Below are 22,870 nucleotides of genomic sequence, written 5' to 3' on the forward strand. Positions count from 1 at the left end.
AATAAGTTGACACTGAAAAATAAAACATCTCTTCTTCTGGTCTGTGCTTCAACCTCATTAATCCAGAACGATATAGAGACATACTTTTTCAAAGAAAGGCTGGGTTCAATTTTCAATATGAAGTCAGTGTGAAAAAGAAAAAAAACCAAAACAGAAATGTAATAATTTCTTACAGTCGTTTTTTTTTTTTCCTTAACAATTCAAACGGTGACAAAAATGTGCTAAGTCGAAGTAATTACCGAAATATAAATCAATACTGAACTGAAGTGAACCCAGCCCTGATCAAAAGTTAACCTCTATATTGCATTTTCACTGTGCACATATATTTTTCCTTAATTCACTGCGGACGAACTCAAGCCAGTGATTAGATCTGATACCCTCATGGTGCCAAACCACTATCTGCAAGATACAGATAAAAGCAAACACCAGCATGAAGACTATGCTCAGCAACCACAGCTCTGTTCTAAATTACTTCTATTCACTACTTGTTCTGCAATTTGTTAGTTTTGATTCTTGTAGTTCGGTTCTGATTTGATGGTAAAATGTTGTCGAGAACTCGCGGATGATTACCTGCTCGCTTCTTTTAGCTCTTCTAATCATGATGTGAGACATGTCTGCATCCGCTGACTGATTGTCTAGATCTCTAAAGGCCATTAAACAGATGACGACTTTAATGGGTAAAATGTACTGATGGTATTGTTACATTAATGTGTGTCTTATTGTAGTTTTGGAATAAATACAAATAGCCATATCAATGTGCAGAAACATCTCAAAGGAGGACTAAACTCAATTCACTTCCTGTTTTCACTCATTAGTCTTTACGAGGCAGTTTCGTGGGTGGATCCCCATCTCGTTCTGTTCTTATCAATGTCTTGGGGATATAAAATCTCGAGTTTCACCTGAAGAATGGTGAGCATATTTCACGGTAGCTCAGTCACCTGTGATATGTGATCATGTAAACCAAGGGATGCATGTTATATCTATTTATAGTCTAAAGCCTGAGATTCGGTCTCAATAAACACATAGTCTGATTAGCGAAAACAAAGTAACCAACACTTTCACTTTGTATGGAGAGTTTGTATGTTATGTGATATTAGAAACGAATTGGCATAGCCGTCTTTAAATGCCAAATAGGTCTTTGTCGAGAGCAAACCAAGTGTATGTGATCCTTAACCTTAAGCTATAAATAAGTTTCTAACCTCCAGTGATAAGGTTCTCAGATGTCAGTCACATTTCCTGCTCTATTGTGCGAGAAGAACCATCAACCATCACAGGGTTGTCCTCTGACGCAGCACTTGATGCTGGTGTTTGCGTCACTCTGAATATGACCTGGTCACTCTTGAATATTGTGCACGAACCTCCGGCTCTGAGCGTGTGCATATGGCAGCTGCAGAAACAAGCTTGTTCTTTCTTTTTCCTTTTACAACCAGAAATGGTGTCAAAACCTAGTTTTGTTGTGGTCCCTTGTAACACCCATAAAATAAATCACCGAACCTGAATGACCAACTTTGTTCCCCTATGGCCAGCACAGAGTCATGACATGGGTCCCATTCAGTCACCAGTGTCAGCTCACTTTTTTTTTTTTTTTGGCATAGAGCTCATGTTTAAATAGGAGCCATGACAGAACTGCTTTTTCAGTCTGTGAATGGATTAAAACTACAATAATGCATTAAAATAAAAATAAAAAACATTAAATAATATAGTAGGAAAATAAATATCATTCCAACAAGGCTTTTTTTTTTTTTAAATAGTCATTCTCCATCTTGACACTGGAAGCCAGTGTGTATGTGACATGATTCACCTCAGAGAATGATGATCATCAGTTCAAGAAGATGGCTGCTCTCACTCTCATTGGCGAATGCGCTAATCAGCTACTGCACATACACGACTGCTTCACACTCGGTTAAGAACATGGATACAGATCCCACTAAACATGGTCCCACATATACTGTAGAGCTCAACAGTCTTATGCATTGCAAGTGTCTGGATACAAGATATGCAAAAAAAGGACCTTTTTTTTTTCTGATAGACTTGGCCATGACCTTATGTGCAGGAAAATGATTTCAAACACATGACAATGGCTACATATGCCATCAGAAAAAAAGAAAAAAAAATATATATAAGTGCTATAGCTATACACAATTTTGGTATTTCATGAATAGCATTCAGGGCAGTTTGAAGTTTTTTGGTCAGTTTAAGGTAACCTCTCAAAGGTTGTCATGAAACCTCTACAGACCTCACTCCATAATGAGCACTCTCATTTCGACGGCGAGCTATGGCTGTCCCTGTTAACTCAGTATACAGTACATTTAAGTGTTTATGTTAGTGTCATAAAATTGCTATGAAACTCATTTCCACATCTCATGCTCAACATTTCACTGCTGAAATATTAGATATATTATCTACCAATAATTTCCCATTCCTAAAAATGCACCAATAATATATCCAACTACAGATTTTATATCCATGAACACATGTCTGAACTATGGAATCATGTTTTTTTTTTCTATTTTAATGTACTGGCTTGTGCTCTAGAGGCATGAACCACTATGGCTGTTTTTTTTTTTTCTTTTCTTTTTGCTTGGCATCAAAAGACTTCTTAAGGATTTATCTCTGCTGGAGGATGTAAAGAAGAGTGAACAGGACTGTGCCGCAAATGCAACAGCCACACGTTCAACACTAACTTTGAGCGGACACATTTGAAAACAGTCGATGGAAGAGGGAGTTCTCTCAAGCCTAAAGTGTAGGATATAGGATTTAACAACAATCAAACTGATATCGACTCTATGGGCGTTCCGGCATTCCCTAGAGGTGCACATTTCTGCAACTTCCAGTCTAGCAGAGGAAGAATTTGACCACCCCCAGGGAATAGAGGAGCTTTCATGATGTTTTCAAGAGAGTGTGGAGTTTTTCTTTTCTTTTCATTTTTTTTTCTTTTTTTCTAAATCTGAGCGAAAGTTAGGAGCTGTCACTAGCAGAGCGCTTTTTCCCAAAATGACTGGCGGAGTCTCTGTTTCGCAGATTAGGCTGGATCTTGTACATATGGGGACCCATGGACCAGCGCCAGCTCCCACGGCTCTCCACTCCAGTTGGGACGGCGGCAGCTGCAGCCGCAGCAGTGGAGGGGCAGGGCTTATTCTGCAGCAGCTGAATAAGCATGGTCATCTCTGGGCCCAGCCGCGACACCATACTGGTCCTGACACGATCCACCGTGTCCTCATCGCAGTCCATCAGGCTCTGTAGCAGCTTCCCGTAAAACCTGGGGCAACAAAGCACCTGATTATCAATTTGTTGAGTTGGCGAGTTGGAATTGAAAATGAAAAAAAAAGAGCATGAAGATGTGGAGCTGAGGAATCGTGTGGTATTTTTGTTCTATTGTACTCGTGCTTTATGCTGTGATACCATCCCCTAAGGGAGTGACCAGTTCAGGTTTAGTTTCCACAAAGCCGTGGGCTCCAGCTTTCTCTTCCTTTATATCCACACCGCAGCTATAATCCTTCATATTTTCAAGTAACAAAAGAAATGAAAAAATCCTGGCTTGATGTACCAGTTTGATGCTTTTGTCATCGAATGTGGATGTGTATGAAACTGCTCAAAGTACTATACAACATGCAATACAATGCAGGTGTATTCTGGGAGACGAGTCAGTCAAACCGGCATGTATTAATGATATTTTAGCTTTAATCAGCTTGGTCTAGGATGGATCACACTGTACATCTGGTCATGGAAGTGCTTACCTATTTGGAAAGTGGCTTGGTAGCTGTGCCACTTCCCCAATGGCATCTGGATTAGATCGGGCCACAGTGCAGATATCCAGCTTGCTGTAACACTCCTCCTGAACTTCAGATATCATTCTTTGGAAGGTGGAGCAGCGGCGGATGGTGGGGAATGCCTTGGAGGTGATGCCATTGGCAATGCACTTAAGGCTCTCCTTCACAAATGCTTTACCCTGTGAAACAAACAACGGTGCGATTGAGGCCCTCACAGTTCCATCCACTACGGCCCTTAATGGCTCACGTGCATTGTGCAAAGGAGGAAGAATGAAGTGCGTGTACCTGAGTGTCAAATTTAGCAGCACTGTATAGGAAGGACTTGCAGATGTCATGCATGCCATCTGTGTCACAAGTTGAGTTTTCCAGGCAGGCGAAGGCTCCGCAGCCAACTTGGAGGGCACTGTTGAGACAGCGTGCCACATCTGCTGTGGGCACAGAGAATCAACCGTCAGCAGGGAAGCCAACACTGGGTTCACTGGGAATCACTGCACACTCTCTGAGCTCATTAACACAGGGGTTGCCAGGGCCTCAGCGAAAAAATGCAGCGGACAAAAGAGAATTTTCATACTTTGGTGATTCACAAAAGACGTACAGTCACTCAGGGCAAACAGTGACTTGACCGGAGATTGGACACCTTACAAGTCTAAGAGTCTCAGACACTGTTTGGCACTACTGCACTTTTCTCTTGGCAGGGGCTTATATTCCACTGTTTGGTTCTTTTCAGCAGCACTTGGATGAGCAGCACCACAAATACCAAAGAGTTTCCTGAAAATTGTTGGCATGCCTGCAGAAACGCATACACATGTATCCTTTGTGCACACACAAGCCATACTGTACCGGCACCAGTCTCTGTGCACTTTATCTCTGTCGTGTTCAACAAAACACCATATTTTCAACTATTGATTAAACAGTCTTGTGAAATGTCCAGAAATGATACAATCTACACTCAGATAAGTGTGCATTCAGAAAAATGCTCATTTCAGGAGTGTCACGTGACTGCAATACGTAATATGATGATTAACCCACCAGCAACCCCAATCTCCATCTTAGTAAAATCACTGAAAAAAGCCCCACACACAACAGCATTCAGGCTTTCAATCCATATGTCAAAAACTGACCAGTCTATGTGTCTTCCTTGAAAATCTTCCATCAAATATGATCTGTAAATCATAGTGTCCAGATAGTTGGCCTTCTTTATTGCTCATCTGCAAATCCAGTGAAGTGGCAAGCAGCCTGACTCAAATCTTTTATAATAACCATTAGGAAATGTCACATAGGAGCCTAATAAGCCTACTTGGCAGCGTTTGAATCTGGGGCCCCATGTTGACCTGCACAGTCAGATAGTCTAGCTGCCATCAGGGACCAGAGATTGCTCTCAAAATACAGAGACCGAGCTGCTTATCTTATGATGATGAAGCAATTCCTGCAGAAAGGAATGAGCATCCCTGTCGCCCACTGGCTTTCATCACTGAGCTGTACCTTTGTGTTAAAGAGGAAAAGTCCACATTTGACAGAATCCATGCTGATTAATGCTATACAGTGTAATGTCTTGATGAGTATGACATAGAAAATTGCCATGAATTCATCAGAAATCTACACTGATATGATTGCATGCATTTATCAAAAAAAAAAAAAAAAAAAAGGCACAGCCCCAGTGACAAGCAGTTTATCTTTTTTTTTTTTCTATCACCCTGTTTCATGCTGAGAAATAAATGCACACTGGTGTAACCTACTTCTTTTTCTGACTTCAAGCCTGCACAGTGAAGCTCCTCATGAAATATTATTATTATTATTATTATTATTATTATTTGCACTGGATAATTGCTCCAAGTCCATGACAATGCTGCAGCCAAAGCTACTGACAGCATGACACAGCCTGCACTCTCAGGTGTCAGCTGCAAGCTCCATGCTCATCTGTTGCCGGCAGGACACCGGCAAAAAGCACCGCGTTAATCCCGCAGCCTCCTCCGCGAATCCACGCGCTCATTTTACACAGATAAAGGCTGCACAGGCCATACCTTTATGATACAGAAGAAGAAGAAGAGGGAAAAAAATCCCCACATAAATAGGTAAGGGTGTGCATTGCATAAACAGTGTGTATAAAAAGCAGCGTGTTACTTACAAGGGCTATTGGCAGAAAAGCGTGTTCTCCTGGGCGAATAGGACTCGTTCTGATCCAGTTCATATGCAGATGCATTCAGCACCATCAGGAGGAAAAGTCCGGTCCTCAAAGGCATCGTCCTCCCAACACAGATCAGACAACTAAATGTAAAGGGACGCCTCCCGCTTTGTGAGTAAATCATAAGAGTGACGCTCCACAAAAAAAAAAAAAAAAAAAAAAAAAGATTCTGCAGTGCAAAAAAAAAAAAAAAAGAAAAGAAAAAAAAAAAGAAAAAAAAGGATAGGATCAATGTAGGATGTTGGATATTACAAGTAGGTTTTGCCAGCAATTTCTCTACACTGGACTCTTCACTATCCTTTTGACTTGCATGACAGATAGCAGCGATGTCAAGTCTGCACGGGTTTATATGGGAGCGCTGCACGTTACGAGCTCCGCCGCTCGACCAATCAGAACGCAGCATTCAGAGCCGTGGTCCCAGTCGCTCCACTACTAATTGATAAAATGACCCAACACTGTTCATCACGCAGCTCTACATCCGATTTCTGGACATTTATTTTGCACATTTTATTTGATTAGGCGCTTTTTAAAGTCAGTTTTTATTTTCTTCTCTCAATGCAACTTGAAATTTTATAATGATTCTGAAAGCTTCTGTATTAGTTTCACTTCTCATCTATGTTCGACACTGAGGCCAATCTGCCTTGCGATAATAGAAACAATTCCCTGTTTTTGTACTGGCTGAAAGAAAGACACACGTACACAGAGAGAACATTCAAACTCCACACAGGACGGCACCGAATCACAGACTTGAATTCAGAATTCTCTCATTTGTGGGGCAAGAGTTATTTCCAATACACAATTGTGCACTCCACTCAATTTGCAACCATTACTAAATCCATCTTTAAATGAACCCTAAATGCATTTTTCTTTTCGGGGAAATCTTGGCGTAAACGCACACTGACATTATGGTACGAACATGCAGACTCCACACAGAGCAGCCCCCAAATTGATTTGATATGTTTGCAATGAAGTGGGAACACTAACCTCTACCTACTGTGCAGCAGCTTCCTTTGTCATACATCTTTAGACATTTCTAAACATATTGTTGAATAAGAACAGGATCGGAGAGCTATATTGAAGCGATGGGTTTTGTCAGCACTGTTGCATATGGTTTCCAGGTGAGCTTTGCAAGCTGACTGAGATCATATCTTTTATCGGGGCTTTAGATGTGAGTCAGAAAGACCCAACCACACCTGCCAGATGGATTTATGGTCAATTTTATCTCCCTCATTAATAATGACAGAAGCAATGTGCGTTGGGGGGCAGGAGGTATAGTGGTAGAGACAATGCCACTTTAAAGTTTATATCCCTATGTAGACTTACAATACAAAACTCACATTGAAGCGATTTGTGTTTTAATTTAATGCTCTTTAGTGGAGGTTTACCCACTCGTAACCTAACCTACCTGCCTTGTTTTCCAAACTAAACCATGAGCCACAGTGTGCTTTTTGTCACCATGTTTGTAAAAAAAAAATCTGGTTTGTCCATTTGTGTTCAGTGACTGCGAAGCCAGCTAGGAGGTGCAGGTGAGCCACTTTACATAAACCAAGGGTGGCCATCATATATGTGAAGACTTTGAGTCATCCAGCTCATGCTCTCGCAATCACTTTCTTGTCTTGTCTGAAATGATGAAGCCTGTTTAAAGAGAATTGGAATGTCTTCCGTCCAGTTGCTTTTTAAGACTAAAGCTAGGTCTCCTTCCAAAAAGAAGAAGACCTAGCAAATCAGTAGCACAGTCCTATTGTGAGCTTTAATTTGTTAAAAAAGAAAAATACTACTGAAATTGCTGCAGAGTTTAGCCAGTGCTGGTCTGAGGAGAAACACCACAGGACTACAAAACTCTCAGTGGAAAATTCAAAGATAGGTAGTTTGTTGGATTTTAAGAAGGGACAAAATATTAAGAGAAAACACATGTCACAAATAAACGGTGTTGTTTGTGGCCAATTTGTTCTATGTTACCCAAGGAAACATTAAAGTAGCATAATGTTGAATTTTTCTTCCTTTTCAAAACATTTTAATGTTTGTGTGAAAGTATTAAATTTAGACTTTTTCATTACGTGTCCTCTTGGACATTGGGAGCTGAAGGTTATGCTGTGATTTTCTCTTTGATACCTCCTGTCAAGACGCTGGATTTACATACCAAAACTAAACAGACAAGTTGGTTAACATCACTGCAGATATTTACACCAGGACTTCATCACCTCATGTTTTATGAATTCTTATACGTCAATAAATTGCATATTTTTCTTTTACCACATTTGAAGTAACAGCCACTAGTTTGTAATTACCATGTGCGTCAATAGTTAATTTTTAAGTAGGATATTTTTCCAAGGCGCTATATAGCAATATTATCCTCTCAAGTTGACAATTCAGTGATTGTTTCCCCAATCCAATTTTACAACAAATGCAAATCCCTCCAAAACTCTCACAACACTTCAACTAAATTTTAGTCAAATAAAAGAGTTAAGCCTTGTCCAAATATCAACCCAAATATTCAAATGACATGTCTTCTTTATCACTGTGACATTTCCCTGAAGCAGGCCTAATGATGTCGCCTGTGTTGCCTTGGCTTAGGGAATCTATTTAATATGGAAATGAATGACCTGCGTTGTTGATATGACTTATGAACGGTTGCTGCGGACTGTTTTCCTCTTACTAAACCTGCTCAAGTGTCGGCTGGGGGTGTCCTGACACACAGCTGCACGTGCTGTCATGCAGGAGATGATGTGTGCGTAAGTTATTCATCACAGAGGCCTCGTGCATTCTTAACCCATTAACCACGATGAACAATGTGAGACAGACTCGGCCTCTGTCGAGGCTGAAAAGTCCTGTTTTCCACTATGTGGGAAATTTAAGATGCACGCCAGGAACCTCTTTCTAAACTCCTGATAACATTTCAGGTTTATATTTATCATTTTGACACAGATGCACCTCATTGTCAAGAGGCTCTGTCTGCCAGGCATAAATTGTCACATTAAGTAGATTACCTTCAATATTTTCTTTGCATCTCCATCAAATAACTTCATCTTTCCTGCGCACATTTCCCTGTTGTCTTTGGCAGTCACTTTGCTATCGCCCTAATTTCTCCCTGTGTGTTGTCAGGAGCTGGGCGTGATGTCAAGCTTTTGGCACCTTGTCTCTGCCAGGGATTCCAAACATGGACCCGTGCCAGCTGAACAACGGCCTTGGAAATGGAAAGATAATATAAATTTAACAACCTTTCGCATGAGCTATTATCATCTGCCACAAACTGTTTTTGTGGAGCTCGACTTTGAAGGACATGAGTTGCATGTCCGAGAGCTAGATACTAGTCTATTTGTGGTATGTCCTTGATGATTTTTAATATTTCGACAGTCTTCCCTGGCTTTTTTTGGTTTTTAAAAAAAAATATTACTGTCACTTTCAATGTTGAGCCTTGTTCCCTGTTATGGTGAAAAGAAGCTTCTGGAGTGACGACTGCTCTCGTTTCTACAGATGCGTACGGGTGTGATATACAGTATGTTGAAGCTCAGACGGCGTTCTTTCTGGTTATGTCAGCACTCCTTAATAAAGAACAATGTGAACGATGTCAAATTTGAGTCAGATGTTGAGCTGGTTTGAATGAATATGCTGCAGCTCTTTTATTTATTGTTTCCACATTTCTGCTTCGCTGGTGTGGGTTGGGAGGGGGGTCAGAGGGTGGGGGTGAAACCAAAGACGTGAATTGAAAGTTTATTCATGAGTTTGGGAGTCAGTCTCACCCTTGTTAGCACATCACTACACTTTCTTCCTTTTTGGAATGTAGCCATGCCACAAATACATTTGAGAAGACAACTTGTGCGTCCTCTTGGGGGGGGGGGGGGAGAAAGGATAATGAAGTCCTTTGTCAGGTAGAAGAAGGTGATTCACCTTGTTTTCAGGAATATAACATGCAACATTGGCATGGTGCTGGAAATAGAGGACAGAGTTCACTGAAAGGACAAATATGTTACAGAGAATATCCATATGGTTAAAACGTCCTGCTGCAGCTTCATTTCCATTGTCCATTTCCATTGTCCATCAGATCATCCACCATTTCCAATGGTGGATGATCTGATTCCACCATTGGAGTTCACATTTCGTCCAAGTTGAATTTTGCCTCAAGCTTATTTATCTGTTGGCCTGGCAGCAACTTTCCCCGTAATTATAAGATTATGGGATTTGAAACTGGAGTAATAAATGTGGGTTTGATGAGTTATCAAGCACCAGCAAATTAATCGCGGGTTTTTGAGATGCAGGAAGTGTCTCGCAAGATGTCACCTGAAGGGCAGTACGAGCATTGTGTCCACTGGAGGGGCTTTGGTCAGACATATTAGTCTTGAACTGCAGCTTCATCGAAAGCAACAAGATGCATTTGGAAAGTTTCTTGCATGTTGATGATGGTGTGCTTCTTTCCTCCATGTGGGATTGTTTGTTTGTACTTTGATATGTGATGTTGAGATGTTTCATTCACACGGGAGTAACACCTAATTTAACATTACATTTTTTTGGGTGGGCTGCGGGGAGCAGCTCTGCTGAGAAATAACTGAAAGATCTATAGATTTTGTGCCATCGGCCATCAGAAGAGACCGACGAGTACCGGCTTTAAATGAAACACTCAACTCTCCATAAAGTTCTCATAATGCTAAGAAGTCGACTTCATTATAACAATACGTTTTTGTTTTTTTGTTTTTTAAGTTTTGAAACTGCCTCTATAAATCTAATCATGTCGTTAAAACCACAGTTATGAGTGTGTATTGTTTGAGGAAAGTCTATTGAAACACTAGAAGTGGAGCAGCCAAACTGAGATTTGGTTTCTGTGGGCGCAGTGAACAGCTAAACCCATTTACTATTGTGAGTGCTAGTCGCTACTCATAGAGGCTGAAATTAGCAGGCACCGCTGTGGATGGGGCTCTCGTTTTGTTGTGGGCTTGTGGAATTTACAATTCCGACAAGAAGAATGATCCTGACTGACAAAATACTCATTGTCCCTTCTCCAGTGGAGGAAGGTGCAATGCTGCAGTTTGTTTTCATACGAGTGCCAAATGTGTTCCTTCTTCCGCGGAGGCCAAGTGGATGGTGTTTTTGCCACAGACAGATGGATGCATGACTTTAACGTCATGCAAAAAGCTCAGAGGATCTGCATTCCTGAACTTGTATCCAGTACGAGTTGCATAGCAGAGTTATACATCTGGAGTCTGGAATGAAAACATGCTGCAGCTCTGCAGTCAGAAACCTTAATGACTATGAATTTTTTTTTCTTTTTTTCCAAGCAATAGAGTGAGATGGAGTTATGTGAGCTATTCAAGTTACTGGATAAGGGTTTGAAAATGTAAAAGTATCGTAATTAATATATGATATATACAGTACTCAGAGGGGCGATTAAAATTTTCTGTTTCACAAGCTCATTTTCAGCTTTTTCTAATTGTTTTCTCTGAGGCGTTTCCGTCCAAAGTATTAAATCCAGCATATATTTTAGAGGAGAACTATCTTGTGTTTTCCAAAGCTTTTTGCAAAGGTGAAAGTAATGAATTGCATATACTCACATTACAGGTAATTAAGTAGTATTTTGGGGTACAGGTACTTTTATCAGTATTTTTTTTCATGTAAATAACCTTACCCATGCCCATGTTAGCGGCACAGCCTTCATCCTGAGTTTAGGAGACCCTGGTTCGATGTCCAGTTGCAGTGGGAAGATCCTCAAGTTTAAAAAAAAAAAAATAAATTGTGGCAAGCATTTGGTGTTGTGTCCCCTATAAAATGGAGGAGCAAAATATCAAGTATTAGAATTTCGTCCATACTTGAGCACAGTGAGTCTGAGTTAACGGCAAAACCTTTATCCTAATCTTTGTAGCCACTAAGTTTATTCTTATAACAAACAAGATTCCTACCAATTAATCAAATGTGTTCATAAACCAAACTGCCATAGTGGAGGTTTTTTTTCTTTTCCCATAAGCTTGATATTGCATGAATACACATGTGAAAGCTGATTCTCAGGTTCTTTTCCTGAACTGGACTCTCACGACTTTTATTACCAGACATTATCGTAAGATGTTTTTCGATGCTGTACCCCTCCCTAGGTCTTGCGATCTTTTGTGAAATACTCCAATATGTTTGATAACTTCCTCCTCCAGCACGTCTCGCTCCATGGTATCACACTTCATTTTGTGCCTGTGGGGGCTCGGCGCTCATTCACTTCACGGTGGATGCAAGCAAATGAACCCGCGACCAAACCCGTTTCCAGTAGATTGTTTTCATGTAAACAGTGACTATTGCACGCAAGACGAAAATGTAATCGATCTGCGTGAGCATTTGACCCAGGATCTTAGTAAACCAGGTCCTTGGTTCTTGTTTTGTTAAATCTTTGCATTGTTTCCTGTCTTCAGTCTTCATGAGTTGCCCCCCCCCCCCCCACAGAGTTTCCCCATCATGGTTCCCTTCAGGGTTCTGCTTGTCTGCATGTTCACATCTTGTTACTGTTAAGTGTGTATGTTTAGGTTTATCTGAGGGAAAACTTATCCCTTTTCTCTGCTGTCCTCTGATTCTAGTTCCATGCTTTATGGGTAATTCGCATGTTGCTTGTGTTCTTAATGCTGTGATTGATATCTGAGTCCATGTCAGTAGCTGCGGTCACATACACCATAAGTAATCACACTGACTGCAGTCAACAATGACTGAAAAACGTCAAATTCATTCTTAATTAGATTAAGTCTGCATCATGTAAACTCTTCTGATTTGCTCTGTACAATTGAAATTTCGAGCACATCGACGGAGGTGGTTCAACCCCGTTTATCATCTAATCAGAGTCCAAGTAAATGGCCTCGGTGGGTTATTTCCAGCTGTGGGAGCTTTGTGAAAAATGGCAACTCACTATGAAGGAACAATAACAAGCTTGATTAGTTCAATTAACCAATCCATCATCAGCATTGGCAAGTTTCTGGGACAGATCATGTGTGCATGTCTCATACATCCAACATGGCAGGGCACAGCATACAACGACGTTCTTGGTGCTTAAAAACCTGTGCATCAATCTGATCAGGTTATCTATTATTTATTGTTAAACATCATGTGCTTAGCTGTTGTCAGTTGTGTGTCAAGGTTATGCCGGGTTGCCGCGGTCATGCCAGGAAATCATTGGAGGAAATCTTGCTGGAGAGCCAGACAGCTCCTGGTGTGACCATGGACCTGGAAGACAGCTGATCAGCACAACCGACGGCCTTCTTGAACCCCTGGAAGCAACATTCCTTCAAGAGCAGGAGATGCTTGTGGCTAAGCTTGTGGGATTCAAGCTGTACAAAGCATTGGAAATACGTTCAAAGCTTAGTGTAATTTTATGTGACTCCTTCCTTTTCCATCTTTTTTTTGCTCCTGATCCATTAATTGTTACTGATCTGTTTTAATGTAGTTTTAGCTCAGCCTTATTGCTCAAGCCTCCTTAGATTTGTCCATTTTCTGTTTAAATGTAAGCTAAATAATTCTGCTGGCACTCATTTTGTTCGGTTCTTTTTCAACAGTTTTTGGTTATAATTGTAGAATTCCATCCCGTATTTTTATGTTACGTCAGGTTGTAGCATTTATGCGAACATTCCAAGCTGATCCCTGAAATGGAACGGATTCAATCAGATTAACAAAAATAAACTAAAATGTATTGCCTCTGATGTGTTCCTCCAGCTGTCTTGTTGGTCAGTCCTGTGTTTCAGGCTAATTACCCTTGATTGTTGACAGCCTTACACTCCCCGTGTGTAGAAATGTGCCGTCCTCAGATTGTCTCTCCATGTCTTGTACCTTTACAGCCACTTTGTAGCATGTTAGTCCATCTTGTATCGCCTAGCTCATCATACAACCTTCGCTCGGTTATGAGGTCGTAGATGGAAATACTTACCTGTGCTTCTGCTTGTTTGGACAGTTTTTCTGTGTAGTGAAGCCACCTTCCCCTTATGAGAATCCATGCAGCTGCAGTGTCCTTGAGCAAGTTACTAGATCTCAGCTCTTGTTCTCCTCGTGGTGTTGTGCAGCTGACCCCATATTTTCACCAACTGCAATGACTAATTTCCCTTCAAGGAAGGAAAAGGACATGGCTCACCCGGATCAAGAGCCCAATGACGATATAAAAGAAAGGAACAAAATGTGTATTTGCCTTCATGTCAGCATGTTTTGTCTGCTCCAGTTTTCTGTTGCAAGCATCTGAAGCTGATTGGGAATGTTTTTAATGGGAATGCTTTTGAAGGTCCTTCAAATAACTTCTTCCCGACTGGCGTGGTCAGTGATGTCGCTAAAGCTTCAGTTTAGATGCATTCAATTTATCAGACACACATTATTTCCCAAAGGCTGAAGCATCTCACAGACCTCTGTGAATCTGTTCAGTTTAGTTTCATGAGCAGAATCGTGGGGAAAAATGTAACAGGTCCTTGTTACATTTGCTATTTAAACCACCTGCCATCTGTTTTTTTTTTTTTTTCTATCTTCAGATGCACAGGCGTGTTTGCAGTTTTGGTGCAGCAGCTGTGTTTTCGGTGTAATGATGAGATAATTTAGCACTTGTCGTGCACACTGTACATCAAGACACCTTTGTATGTTCAATCCAGAAAGAAAATTCAAGAAGATCCTCACAATACCCAAATTCAGAAAAGAAAAACAAAAAAAAAATGTGCCGAGTGACCTCTGTAACATGGACTCCAAGAATACAGTGAAATATGAAAAGCACATTTTGAGATGTGCTGTGTTTTCCATGATTTATTCCTTCTGTCAGGCCAGTGTCCCGGCTCCTCAGTTGAACATCAAATGCGTTCAATCGGGCCAGTATTTGGATCCCACAAGCAAAATTGTCAGCTTAAGAACAGCTGAGAATTTATCTATTTATTAGTTTGACTCGGGCTATCGCACAGGTTTTTCGTTACGCTCTCTAAAAACTAAAACTAGTTGTAATACCCTCATAAATGTCATTGAATTAAACTATATCGTTCAGATTTTTTCTTTTTGTAGCTAATTAGTGTAATTCCTTCTTACATCCCATCACCCATGCACACTTTTACATCTGTGCATTAATGCTTCGAACACACCCGCATGCCAACCTAATTCACTCTGCGTGTACCTCATAAGGAGACCGTCTATATGCAGCATGCAGTCGTACCTAGGCTGTGTTCCCTGCACCCGGCCATCTGGTTTCAGTTCAGACCCATCTGGATCTGACTCCAGCCCAGGCATCTCAGGAATACATTTTGGAGGGGTGCCCACATCCGTTCACACAGACAAGTGTTTTCAATTACTCAATTTTAAATGTCTCTAAAACCCAAGTGATTGAGCCCCCCCCCCCCTCTTTTTTTCTTTTTTTTTTCAGGCAGCAGCAGCAGTGGTAAACACAACTTTATTTCTTAAAAAAAAAAAAAAAGCTGCTTCAGAGGGCAATGGCTAACCAGAACATGGGACGTCGACTGAATTACACCTTGATGACTGACAGGGGCATGTCACTGCTGTGCTGTGCACTGCAAGCCAAGGCACAACCACAACCACAGCTCACTGAGTCTGGGATTGCAACACGGATTCGTTTGGCAATTTCAGAGCTACCACAAATATTCTCTGAGGTTCCACGAAGAAACTAAAGAGCTGAGACATGATGAGAACCATGCAAAGAACTCATCACATATGAAAACTGACAGCATGACTCCACAAGCTCCAACTCAAATAGGAATGGATAATCCTTTTTGTGTAGCCGAGGAGTGCATTGTGTAAACAAAAAAGCATTTTATGTTCATGGTGAGTTTTTTTTTTTTTTTTTTTTTTTTACAAATTTACAAGATCTTTAGGGTTTATAATGTGGATTGTTTTTCACATTATGAAGATGAAAGCAATTTACCCGTGACTGCAAAAACTCACACACGACGTCTAATTGTCTCAATTAGGATGCGTCATTAACGCATACTTGGCTGTATTAATGTAGTTTTGCTCTTACACAGTGGGGGGAACTCGTTCTATTAGCTGGATGTTTGCAGTTGTTGAGAGCAATAGATTTATGAACTGAGAAGAAGAAACAACTCAACAACCTGGAGAAACAATCAACGTCAAAAGTGAAGTTGATCCATGCTAATGTTAAAGTGTCTTACAGTCAAGTATTTGTCATGTCTTCACTTCGGACTGAGCTCTTTCAGGATTAATACGGTTTTCCTGCACTAGACAGTTCAGTTAGATTTTTTTTTTGGTGACTTGAGCTAACTGCTTGCTTGGAGACGGCAGCATTGCAGCTCTGCAGTTTTAATGTGTAACTAAAGTGATATAACCTGATTGAAATGTTAGGAATTCTAACAGTGTCACTAATTTAATCACAATGCTAAAACAAAATGTGATCATAAATGCTCGATGTTGGATGAGAGTAAAGCCAATCTGTCGGTACTCTGCATTCTTGTCATCTGTCTTTCTGTCGGCTCCTGGAAGCTTCCAGAGGCCGACCACTGGAAGCAGTATCAGTATCAGTTATTGTTGGGGCAGTTTTCAAGTCAGCAAAGCGAGACCACCACGGCCTGCAATGCAGCCTCCCATGATGCCTTCTACTCAGCATCAACATTCGTGCTCAATCCTGCTATCACCATCGTACAGTTATCGTTGACTTTCTTCATCTCTCTAATAAGGAACTTTACTCTTCTTCTAGGTATTTGGCCAGTATGTCGTTATCGAGCTATGTCTTTAGGGGGATCGAATAAAGGCAATATAAAGGCAGTCACACTGTTTACAGAGTATGTATCTGCATCCTCAAGCACGAATGAGCATGATTAAGTTGTCCCAGCCAAATGAATTAACATTACTGCAACATGTCTATGTTTAAATGTATTATTCAAAACAATGCCGACCCACCAAATCATTTTCAATCAACTGTTAGAAAACCAATTTCAACAACAACAAAAAACATGCTTACAAAATAAGAGAGATTAAACATAGTAGGTCTGTTTATAAGCAACTTAACTGTATTTTCCATCTATGATAAAGGCCTTTATCATTTTTGTTATAGTGCACGAAGTATGTATGTTTGTACTTGACGTCCTGGAGCGTCGTTCCACCCTGATAAATCCTGCTGGGCCAGAGTCATGATTGTACCTGAATCTATTTTAAATCATGACCAACAGCACATTTTAATGACTTGTATGACTAAACCAGAGGAGACCTTCCCCGGGATGCCCGCGGGCATGTACTCATGCAGCTTCTGTATTTCATACGGCTGTGCGATAAGGTCTGTAGAATAGCATTTATACATTGTCGCAAGCAGTGGCAGTTAATCCACAGGAAATACTGCCCCTTTTTTCAATTTGCATGTTAATACCATTGCTGATTTAATCTGTTATGAGCTGCACAGTGGTAGCCCTAATATAAGTTCCCTATCTTGCATACAGTCACTGTAGCAGCTCACCACAGTATCCTATTCAAATGTTTGAGGCCTCCTTCAGACCGACAATAACACTGCATTAAAAATGGAGCCTACTCATTAATTCCCAGTAACGAGCAGTCGGGGTTGGACAACGACTTGCCTTTGGCATTCAGGTTATTGTTCGGCCTATTTATTGATTTCAGATACTTAATTATTTGTTTCGTTGTGGTGGCAATAGCTGCTTCTCATAGTGTAATAAAATTACTTAACGTTCCCTTGTTCGTGGCAGAAATTCAGCCATGCATTACATGCGCTCTTGCCTGTGGGAGGTGGTAATGTAACTTTTCCAGTCAACGAGCAGACAGACCTGCTCTGTGCTTCTACCATATTTCTACACTCTGCTCTCAAAATGTTGAATGTACACGTATGAAAGTGAATTGCTGTGATGGCCATGCGACGCCTGCGATATATTGAATAACTCTCTCAGTTCCTTGAAAACTTGCTGAATATAAAAGTAACTGGTTGCTTAGAAACAAACAAACAGACTTATTTTGAGTATTATGATAATGTGCTCATGTGTGCAGGTCAGCATGTTAACTGGTTCACAAGTTCTCAGTCCACCACAGAGTCACACACATTTTACACCTACAAGCAGTTGTTCAGGACTGTGGGAGAAACCAGAGAACCTGCAAACGTCAGGCCCAGATTCAAGTTTGCTATATTCTGCCCGTCAGGTGAACGCAGTAACCATCATCATGTCACGTCAGCACCAGTACTACTGGTGCAGGTAGCTTCCGGGTGGCTCCAGCAGAGAGCGCAGAAGAAAAGGTCCATCTATTCCTCCACTTCAGCCATGACGAACATGATCTTGAATAAAGTTGCATCTATGTGTTTCTTAATCAAACATACCACTACATTTTCAGTTATGACTCTGTTTCAGTATCACTGACGTAGTCGAATATGTTTAATGAGCACGCATGCCCAGAAAAAACATTTGGGACTGATTGTGATCGTGAATTTTCTTGTAATAATTGAGCGAGCAGAGTTATGTGGTTAAAGTTAAGAATGACTTTAGTATTGAAAACAACATGTTGGAGCATGTGCTCTATTTTCCTTACACGGTAACTGAGAGATAGCGATGATGTATTTTAGAGTCCTGATTTGATAATTGTTATGAAAACAGGAGAAATCAGTTTTGCAGTGTGCGCCATCAGAATGAACTTTTTTCTCTGTGATTTGCTTCAGTCCAGTCGAGTATTGCTTTAACACATTGAATATTTGGCAAAGCTGCTCCCGCTTGGTTTGCTGTTCTTGTTAATACAATCATTACTCACATGAGCTGAAGGAAGTTTATGAAAAGCTTGTGTGATTTCCCCCCCCCCCCCCCCCCTCAAATTTTTCCCTATTGTTTGGGGCTTTCACGCACTTTTTACATTATCTAATGAATCGTCATCCACCTCATCCACGGCACTTTTACCGATTCACAGATATCGCCAACTAAAATGATTTCATGGCTTTCATTTGGAGAAAAGGTTTTTAAAAACACGTAACAAGAGACTAAAGCATTTGGAACAAACTCAAGGACAGAAAATTGTGATTTTCAGTCTGAATGACACTAAATATAAAAAAATCAATTAAAGAAATTGCTAAGCTAAGCATACTGTCCTGATTGCTGCTTCAAGATGCCACCCTCAATAAAAGTACTGTTGAGAGGACACTTTTTAATGTTACCCAACCTGGACTTTAACATCACCGATTCACTCAAAATGTTTCAGTTTACCAAGTTCATTTTTACAGCTGAACACCACTTTTAACGATTAATTTTGAGTCTTTTTTCATTTCTTTTATTTCATGAATACATAAATGTATTTAAAAAAACAAAAAAACAACACATTTCACAGAATGTCAGAGTAAAATATTAAATTGTTGAGAAACTTTAATTTGTACACAGCTGATGAAAACCTACACATCTGGCATCTTTAAGAATGTTTGAAGCTTTGAAGTTGAGTGGTGTTTTTTTTTGTTTTGTCGTGAAAAAAATATGGTAAATGAATAACTTGCAAATACATATCAATATACTAAATAATTTCATTTAGGAGCACACTTAAAACAAAGCTATGAGTATCAAGACATTTCCTTGGATCATTGAAAGCTTTGAAATGCGGAGAAAATGCAAGACAAACGTGGTACAATTGTCTGTACTTCTATACTGATATTTACAAGTACTGTATAAAATATTGATCTATGTTGTCAAGTAAAAATATATATATTTTTATTTACAGATCTTCCAGGTTGAAATTTTGTTTTCCAACTTGAACAAAAGCACCACTTTAAATTGCACTATATTGTTATTTAAAGATTTATCCATTAATATGTTTGTCAACAGCATCTTAAAGTAATCCCAAAGGTGCTCTTCTTGGCTGATAATGTTTCATTGTTTGTGCTTCATGCAAATAAGAATTCAAATCAATTCAACTTTATTTTTATGATATAAATTTATAATACAACAGTCATTTTGAAGTGCTTTTTACATAAAGAAACCCAACAAATCCACATGAGCAAGCATGAGTGACGGTGGAAAGGAAAACCCCCCTCAAACAGGAAGAAACGTTTGCGGAGCTAGGCTCAGAGCTGGCGGCTTTCTTCTATTCCAGTTGGGGGAGAGGATAGAGGAGAGAAAAGGACAGGACAGACAGACAGATCAGGGTTGGGATTCAGACCCTGGTTCGGGTAGGGGGGGTATAGATGGGTCACAACAATCTTTTCATTCCCATGTAGTTAAATGTGTTTTGCACATTTAACTAATGAGCAGCATTTTCAATCCACAGAGATGCTGTGGTTTTGATTTATGACACTGGAATCATTTTCAATGGCCGTACGGTACTCATTAGATCTACATTCATCAGAGTTATGCATGTAGACGTCATCAAGAGCTGTTGAGCATTGTTCAGTGAATGACTTGACAATTCAATTTGTGCAGAGCTCATCACAGGGGCATGGGCCAGATGCTTGGGATGTTTATGGATGTTTATGGTGCTGTTGCATTGTGGGCACCAATGTACACAACCTCTGCCTGTCAATGCAGTCAAATTTTCCACGTCAGGTGCATCTCTTTGGTCAGAAGCATCTCAAGTCAGTTCCATTCATAAAGACGGTGTTCGCAGAGCAATATATCAGGAATATGACTTAAAACACTGGACAAGAAGGCAGAATGGATGCTTTCTTTAAATGGGGACGATAAAAACACTAATTGACACCTTAAATATAATGCAAGGACTGATTTTGAAAATATATCCATTGTTATCTTTGAAAAACAAGACTAGAGTTCCTCCCTCCAACCTGTCGCTTACATGGCCTCTGATTGGATCTGATTGGATCATCATCTGATTGGATGATTACACCGCGTCCTCCAAACCGATCATGATTGTAATCACATTTGGTGAATTGAGTCAGACAGAGACATGATGTGATTTTAATCAGACTGGTATTTAGTCAGATTATTTATGAAGCATCCAACTGCAGCTAGTAATGCACATGTGATGTTCACCTTCTGAACTGGTTTTAGTCGATCATCCCTTATTTTCCACCTCCATGTTGAACTCTTTTATTGCCTTTACCGTACTTTTTTTAAATGGGCTCATATTATATTCAGTATTCATGCTGCATTTCTCACTGTCCGTTTTTGTTGATGTAAAACTCTTTGTTTATTGGTGACATTTATTGCAAGTAAGGTTGATTTCACAGTTGATGAGAGGCACTTTATAAGGTGGTTGACCTCCATTCAGAGCAACTTTGGAGGTAGAATGTCTCACTGGAGGAGTCTTCAGCACATTGAACTGATGGAAACAGGGATCCATCAAACTGTCAACAGAGCCACCAGATGACCAGCACAATACACAAGCAAGCAACATCCATCTAAATAAAAAGTTAATTTCGGGTTGACGTGCCCCGCCTAAAAAAACAACCTGATTATAAATAGAGAAAACAGTGTGAGGTCCAAATTAACTGGACAGACACGAACATAAAACAAACAGATCGAAAATATGGAATACTGCACCAACTAAAATTGATCGTCCAGCCACATCTGGACCCAGTTGTTTGTGTGTAAATGTTTTCTCTGTCAATTCAGGCTCATTGTTCCGTTAACATATCCCCGTTGCTTGAGCTAAATGTGTGCATTTCACTTACCCATTGTTCAATTAAGACTGATTACATAACTTGTTTTGGATCTTGCAAAAGTGTCCAGGCGAGGGGAAATTACGAGTAACAATGCTGGTAATTACAAAAGGATAATTGCTCACTCGCTGGCGACATAAACCACTCTGCTACGCTGCCCCGGTGATGTACAATGCAGACCCTGACCCGCTTTTAATAAGTCAAGTTTGAAGCACAAAAAACCACGGGCGAGAAATGTCCTACCCTGCTGCAGCCCGCTGGCTTCGTGGCAGACGCACAAACCACACAACCACTGCAATGGATGAGGGAGAAAGCGATGGGATTTGTAGTAAAAGTGCCGTGCATCTTTACTGAAATACAGCCTCCACGTCCTCCAGAGCCTCGGCAGCTTGGCTGATTGCTGTGAGTGAACGCAGATGGGAGAGATGCCCAGCAGTGGAAAACAGGGAATAAACTAGCTTAATGAAAGCATCATGGCACAGTGAAAAGCCAGTCTAAGCCATCAGTGAGAATACCCCGGGGGTAGGAAGATGGGCTGGTGTGCGTGCTGGGGGCTGGAAGCTTGCCTAGATCCAGGAGCTCTGTTGGCCCTCTGTGGGCTCGTGACAGCCCACTCCCTCACTGTACTGAACCTCCCGGGAGCAGCCGGTAAGCTGATATGCCATGTTACTGGTTAGGCCTTGGTACTAAGCACCATATCTGGCAAATTAGATGCTTAGTTGGGAATGGCTGAGGGCCAGGTTTGTCTTGGTGTCGGTTGTCTGCCCAACCAAGGACAGACAGACAAATTAAGCAACTGTTTTCTGAGCACATTCTACAAGTTTGCAGCGAAGAAGCAGCAGTGGATTTTGAGCACACCTTTGTGAGGAATGAGAGGAACAATGATAACGGAGCTCGCATTTTCAGAGTGAGAATTGTTGAAGGGTAGTCAAGAGATCAACATGTATGTATCAGACATAATGAAAACCTGGATAGTGCAGTTGCCTGCGCTTCAGTAACATTAAAGTCTTCCTCCTATAAAGCAGTCACTGTGTTTCCAGCACATTAAGTGGATATACTGCACAACATCATTTGTAATGAAGTGGTAAAATGCCAGAATTTTGACGTGAAGCCAACACTGGCATATGAAAAAGATCTAACTAACACAACCAGATATAGTTAACTTTAGTATACTATGTTTATATCACTGTCCACAAAGTCAAATGAGACCATGATAGGAACAATAAGACTGTTGCTTTCATTTAGAATGCCCCTTGCTTTGTAGTATTTTGGAAAGAGTGTGTGTCCACCGGTTCAGAGAGGGGGTCGGCAGTCTTTCTTCAAGGCAATCTGGCGAGAGATTACACGGTTTCTTTCTCCCAAATGGTCGTATGAACAAAAGTAAAGATGCTG

The 22,870-nt window shown here is 40.6% G+C and overlaps 1 protein-coding gene across 1 annotated transcript; it reads right to left on the bottom strand.

Annotated features, from left to right (window-relative positions):
• Positions 1–2,450: 2,450 nt before the first annotated feature.
• stc1 (stanniocalcin 1) lies at positions 2,451–6,076 on the bottom strand (the record flags this gene model as incomplete). Its single annotated transcript, XM_080499296.1, has 4 exons — positions 2,451–3,259; positions 3,738–3,949; positions 4,056–4,198; positions 5,896–6,076. The coding sequence occupies 4 exons, from the start codon at positions 6,074–6,076 to the stop codon at positions 2,959–2,961; spliced, it is 837 nt and encodes a 278-aa protein (XP_080355422.1). The 3' UTR covers positions 2,451–2,958.
• Between the last annotated feature and the right edge of the window lie 16,794 nt (positions 6,077–22,870).

This window comes from Blennius ocellaris (genome assembly GCF_963422515.1).
Source record: "Blennius ocellaris genome assembly, chromosome: 7".
In the NCBI taxonomy this organism is placed as follows: domain Eukaryota; kingdom Metazoa; phylum Chordata; class Actinopteri; order Blenniiformes; family Blenniidae; genus Blennius; species Blennius ocellaris.